Source organism: Crotalus tigris, unplaced genomic scaffold, assembly GCF_016545835.1.
Source record: "Crotalus tigris isolate CLP2741 ecotype Arizona unplaced genomic scaffold, ASM1654583v1 scf7180000023829.5930981, whole genome shotgun sequence".
In the NCBI taxonomy this organism is placed as follows: domain Eukaryota; kingdom Metazoa; phylum Chordata; class Lepidosauria; order Squamata; family Viperidae; genus Crotalus; species Crotalus tigris.
In genome coordinates, this window is record NW_024100213.1 from 1,259,359 (window position 1) to 1,265,358 (window position 6,000).

Genomic DNA, 6,000 nt, shown 5'->3' on the forward strand with positions numbered 1-6,000 from the left:
CAACCATTCTTGCCAAAGCTGTTAAGTGAATCACTGCATTTGTTAAGTTAGTAACATGATTGTTAAGTGAATGTGGCTTCCCCATTGTCTTTGCTTGTCATAAGGTTGCAAAAGGGATCACATGACCCTGGGATACTGCAACCGTCATAAATATGAGTCAGTTGCCAAGCGTCCGAATTTTGATCATGTGACCACGAGGACGCTGCAATGGTCTTAAGTGTGAAAAGCCATCATAAGTCACTTTTTTCAGTGCCGTTGTAACGTTGAACGGTCACTAGATGAACTGTTGTAAGTTGAGAACTACCTGTATTGGCATCCGTGCATTTATTTATGTCAGTGTTTCCCAACATTAGAAATTATAAGATGTGTAGACTTCAACTCCTAGAATTCCTCAGCCAGCCATGTCCAGACATCTTACAGTTACAGTTGAGAAACACTGATTTACGTACTTATAAAATAAATGTGAATGTCTTTTCTTCTATCATCAATATCAACCTCCCTGCCTTTCCACGCTCAATTAAATTCTAAAAGAATATATTTCTACTAGATTTTTTTTTCCTCCAGATTGAGTGCTGGGGCAGATAGAAGAATAAGAGTAAGACACGCAGCAGAAGGAAATAAAACCCAACCTCCGCCATTGCATCTTGGTCAAAGAAAAAAAAAACAGCTGGAAATCTTGTGTGGAAATCAATTGATGACTTGGGAATTTGGGGATTAACAACTGCAGTGCCCCACTTAACAACCGTGGGCCAGAAATGTAAAATGAGGCAAAATTCACTTAACTGTCTTGCTTAGCCACAAAAAACTTAGCCACAATCAGTTGTGATTGTAAGTTGAGAACTCCTTGTCATGAGGGAGAAGAAACAGCCTTTATAGAGATACATCAGTGACCCTCCTTTGCTTGCCACAGTTTATTTACTTATTTATATTTATTTATTGCTTATGAATCACATTTAGATGGAGGCCTACCTCACACAAAGGAACTCTTCTGAGTGAAATGGATGGCCCCATCAACTTTTTAGAGAAACATAAGACGAAAATGGCTCTCATAGGAATTGCACAACCAGGTTTTTCCAACAAATCTCCAAGCTAAATTAACCTAATTAGGCTGAAACTGCAGCAGTCGGCAGTGGCTAGAATCCAGGTGTGTGATATTCCACAATAAATTGCCACCCTGACGTCATTGATAAGAAAGACACAGAAGGGGAAGGAAATTGAATGTTCTCCCATTTGGAGGAAAGACAGAATTGATCACCCAAGGAAATATCCAGGAATTTCAAACATGTATTCCCTTCTTTTCAATTGGAAATGGTTGAACTCACCACAAGGCTGCTTATGTGTTCCTGTGGTATTTCATATCACTGGAAACCCCATACACACACACACTCCATAAGTGGAGAAAAAACTTCTCACTTGAATTTATAACTATGCAGGTTTCCATAGATTTGATTTTGGAGGACTACCTCTTATTACAGTGATGGCGAACCTTTTAGAGACTGAGTGCCCAAACTGCAACCCAAAACCCACTTATGCATCGTTGGGTGCCAGGTGGGTGTGGTCATTTGGGTGGGCGTGGCCCATTTGGTGGGCGTGGCTGCAGTGGTAACAGCAGACTGGGTGGGACTAAAAAGTTCAATCAATCAATTCCAACTTTGTGAGATCTTTTTTTTCCCCGAGAAGTTGAAATTGACTGATTGATTGAACCTTTTTTTTTTTTTTTTTGCACACAGCAACGGAGGCCTAAAGCGAAAAGGTTTTATAAAACCCAGCTGAAGGCCTAGGACTGGGGCGACAGTGCGCATGCCCACAGAGAGGGCTCTGAGTGCCGCCTCTGGCACTCGTGCCATAGGTTCGCCACCACTGCTCTATTAGATGATCTGCTTTAGAGTGCCATCCAATATTTCAGTAATATTGGGGAAAAAATCAAAAGACCACCAAGCAACTCTGTACAAAGCCAGCTGTAAGCTCTTTAATTTATTATTCCTTTAATAATCTTCCCTTTTACTTCTGGAGCAAGTTTTACATAGGGCTGTTGTCATGAGAGAAACGTATTAGTAGAAATTATTACCTTTCACACTTACTGTAGAGAGAGATTTGAGCCTTAAATTGTCAGGAAGCGCAGTTTTTTTTTTTTAAAAAAAAGAATATGTTATGGGGATTAAGCCAATTGACAGAAGGAAATCTCATGTGAGCAGAGTCAAAATAGTTCAGCATCTGTGCTGTATAGAACAGCAATAGCACTTACACTTATGTACAGATAGTCCTTGTCTTACAACAGTTCATTTAGTGACTGTTCAAAGTTACAACGGCATTGAATAAAGCGACTTATGACTGTTTTTCACACTTAATGACCATTGCAGCATCCCCATAGTCACGTGATCAAAATTCAGACACTTGGTAACCGATTCATACTTATGACGGTTGCAGTGTCCCAGGGTCACATGATCACCTTTTGTGACCTTCTGACAATGGAGGAAGCCAGCTTTCATTTAATCACCGTGTTAATAACTTAATCACTGCAGTGATTCACTTAACAGCTGAAGCAAGGTCATAAAATGTGGCAAAATTCACTTAACAAATATCTCACTTAGCAACAGTAATTTTGGGCTCAATTGTGGTCGTAAGTCGAGGATTGCTTGTACCTCCCCATAGTGCATTACAGCACTCTCTGGGCAGTTTATCGTGTCAGGATATTTGCTCCCCGGCAATCTGGGTCCTCATTTTACCGACCTCAAAAAGATGGAAGGCTGAGTCAATCCTGAACTCCATCAGGATCCAACTGCAGGCTGTAGGCAGAGTTTGCTTACAATACTGTATTCTAACCACTGCGTCACCAGGGCAGTCTAGATTACTGTAAAAATTATGCTTTGCCACTGGCTCCAAGCAAGGTAGAAGGTCATAGCTTAGCTGGCCACAGGGTGTCCACCAAACAGGGGTCAAAAAAAAATCAAGATAGCGACTACCATAGAACAATCAAAGCCTTGCCTTTTTTTTAATGTGCGTACAGGCTTTCATTGTGTGACCACCTCTGACATTTTTATCTCCTTTTAATTTTCTCCTATGTTCTTATTATCGCATAAACTTTGAGGCATTATATTGTTTTGATATAATGATATCAATATAGTATGAATTAAACATTATTGACAAACTATTGTTCAGATAATTTAAGAGTATTGGAAATAAAGAGAAAGAAATATCCCATCAATCTTAATAATCATTTAGAAAGTCTTGACTTTTTTCATTCCCCCATGAATATCCAGGATAGGACTTTGATCATTACAAATTTCCTGCTGGGATCTCCTGACTGAATCTCAATTCCCAGAGTTCCTCAACCAGCATTATGGCCAAGGAATTCTGGGAGTTGAGATCCACACATCCTAAAGTTATTGAAGTTGAAAACCACCAATCCAAAAAAACACGTGGATGGGACACCACCAGGAAATCCATGAGCGGTAAACTAGATTAGAAATCAAACCAATATTCTAAAAGAAGGTAGTAACCACCCACTTCCTTACTTCAGCTAAGAAAATAGATGGATCAATCCATGAAGTCATCACAACGAAGCAAAAAACTTCACCTTAGATAATGTTTCTTTAAGATGTAACTTGGCAAGTTTTAAGATTCTTCAGCTGCCAGAATTCCCCAGGTGAAAAAATCTGGAAGCTCACGCATCTTAAAGTTGCCAAGGTTGAGAAACATTGCCTTAAGACGAAAATAAATGAGAATAGTCATTCTGTTTACCTGCCTATTTAGAGAGATTAATAAACAACTTAGGACGGTTCAAGCTTCCAATGACACAGGCCTGCAAGCAGAAGTGTTTGCAGGATATGGTCAAAAAAATCAAGTTGACGACTCTGATGGTGCAGGGGAAGTTCCACCTGGGGCTGACTTTTTTGGACTCTGTCTGCAAGAAATGCCTTCTGTCATTAAAGCCTGATCTTCCAGTCCTTGCTTCCATCATCCCCGGCTCTATAACAATTTGCCACAGACCCAGAGAGAGAAGTTAAGCAATCTACTAGGTTTACAGTGTTTCTCAACCTTGACAATTTTAAGGCATGTGGACTTCAACTCCCAGAATTCCACAGCCAGCAATGCTGGCTGTGGAATTCTGGGAGTTGAAGTCCACATGCCTTAAAATTGTCAAGGTTGAGAAACACTGTATAGGAAAAGGAATATTCTCTACAGCGATGTTTCTCAACCTCGGGCGACTTTAAGACCTGTGGACTTCAGCTCCCAGAATTCCCCAGTTAGCAGGCTGCCTGGAGAATTCTGGGAGTTGAAGTCCACAAGTCTTAAAGTTGCTGGGGCTGGGAAACTCCATTGCAGGAACATTTGAACCAAAACGTGGAATTAGCAAAGAATGTTAATTTCTGTCCCCCCCCCCTCCTTTTATGCACTTAGTGGAGACACAAGCTAACACACAAACACACATACATTAACAAAAACTCTGCGGGCTGGGATTGGAGCATTTTCCAACTCAGCGGTGCTTTCCTTGCAAGATGCCACCCGTGGCACAGCTGTCTTTACTAAGGAGCTTCGACAGAGAAAGTGCCCCCCCCCCCATTCAGTGCTCCGAGTTGGATGAAAGACCAATTGGAACCAAGCCAAGCGTGATGATTTCCTGCTTCCCATTGCAGAGACAGCATCGATGGCGGAAAGGTTCACCTGTGGGAGGTGGGAGCCACAGTGTGGCTTCCCCCCCCGTCCCTTCCCCTCCGCAGCTGTTTTTGCCTCCCAGAATTTATCAGTTAAAGGGCAACAGGGAGGCAATTTCTATTCAAAACCAAAGAAACGGCAATTCCTCTTGGATCATTAATAATAATAATAATAAAAGATATTAAAAGCCAACAGCATCCTAAGCTTGCTGAGAATCCACGGAGGAAAATTTACGAATCCATTCCAACTTGGCTAATAGTAGTAGTAGTAATAATAATAATAATAATATGCAATGAGCCATAATAATAATAATAATAATAATAATAATAATAATAATAATAATAATAATAATAATAATAATAATAATAAAACGGCCATGAAGGAGCCACCTTGGGCCAACATGCAGTGCAAAAAAAAATAAAAAAAATAAAAAATGCTTTCGTTCCCCCCCCATCTTTCCTCCCCAGCTCTCTCCCCCCCCCCCCCATCCATCCGTAATACTAACATACAAAAGCTTCTTCCTAACCTTCCGGGCATCACCCAAGCCAAGAGGGCGGCGATTACCCTCCACCACCACCACCCCCAAACGGGCAGAAGGCAGCTCGGGTGGAGGGAAGCGATGCCATCCTTACCCACATGGGTGATGACCGTTGCCAGGCGCTGGCTGAGTTCCCGATGCGACATTTCTTCTTCTTTCAGCCAAACCAGCATTTCACACCCGGAACGACGGCGCAGCCTCCAGACCGCAAGTCCGCACCTTCTCCAAGACGCTTGCCGGAGCGGGAGGCTGCTCCGCCGCCGCCGCCGTCGCGGGGACAATGCTGGGTGCCACTCCCACCGCGACAAAGCCTGCCGGATCGCACCTGCTTTTAGCGCGGGCGGCTCTCGCAACATCCCCCGCGGCGAGGCTCGCCCGCCCGCTCGTCCTGGCTGACGGCAAGGTTGTTTCCAGAGCCGCGAGGCATTTTGGACGCCCCCACCCCACCCCACCCCAAATCTCGGCCCGCTAACTGGCCAGTGGCGGCGGCGGCGGCGGCGGCTGCTGTTTGCGCGGCGCCCGCATTTCTCCTCCGCTCCGCTCTTTGGCTCGCTCTGACTGAAATGAGCGGAATCTACCAAGGGGTCTCCCGTCGCCTGACCCAGGAGAAACCATTCCCGGCTGCGGGGAAGCAGGGCTCGCCCCCGCCCCCCGCTTCTTTGGAAACAGACGTTGGTCTCTCTGGGGGTGCTTTCTGGGCACCTTTTTTTTAAATTTTATTTTGGTCAGTCCCGGGTCCGTCCAATTACTTCTCCCTCCCGCCCCTCCCGTTTGGCTTTCAAGGAATGGAGGCGGTTTTGGCCGGG

General features: G+C 43.9%; 1 protein-coding gene across 4 annotated transcripts in view; it reads right to left on the minus strand.

Moving 5' to 3' along the window:
• The window catches only part of MCF2L2 (MCF.2 cell line derived transforming sequence-like 2), a 210,876-nt gene extending 205,246 nt beyond the window's left edge, over positions 1–5,630 (minus strand). For all 4 annotated transcript variants that reach the window (XM_039321823.1, XM_039321824.1, XM_039321827.1 and 1 more), the window contains exon 1: positions 5,289–5,630. In XM_039321823.1, coding sequence (XP_039177757.1) covers positions 5,289–5,550 — 262 coding nt within the window. In that variant the 5' untranslated portion in view covers positions 5,551–5,630. The remainder of the gene's footprint in view (positions 1–5,288) is intronic.
• Positions 5,631–6,000: the final 370 nt, after the last annotated feature.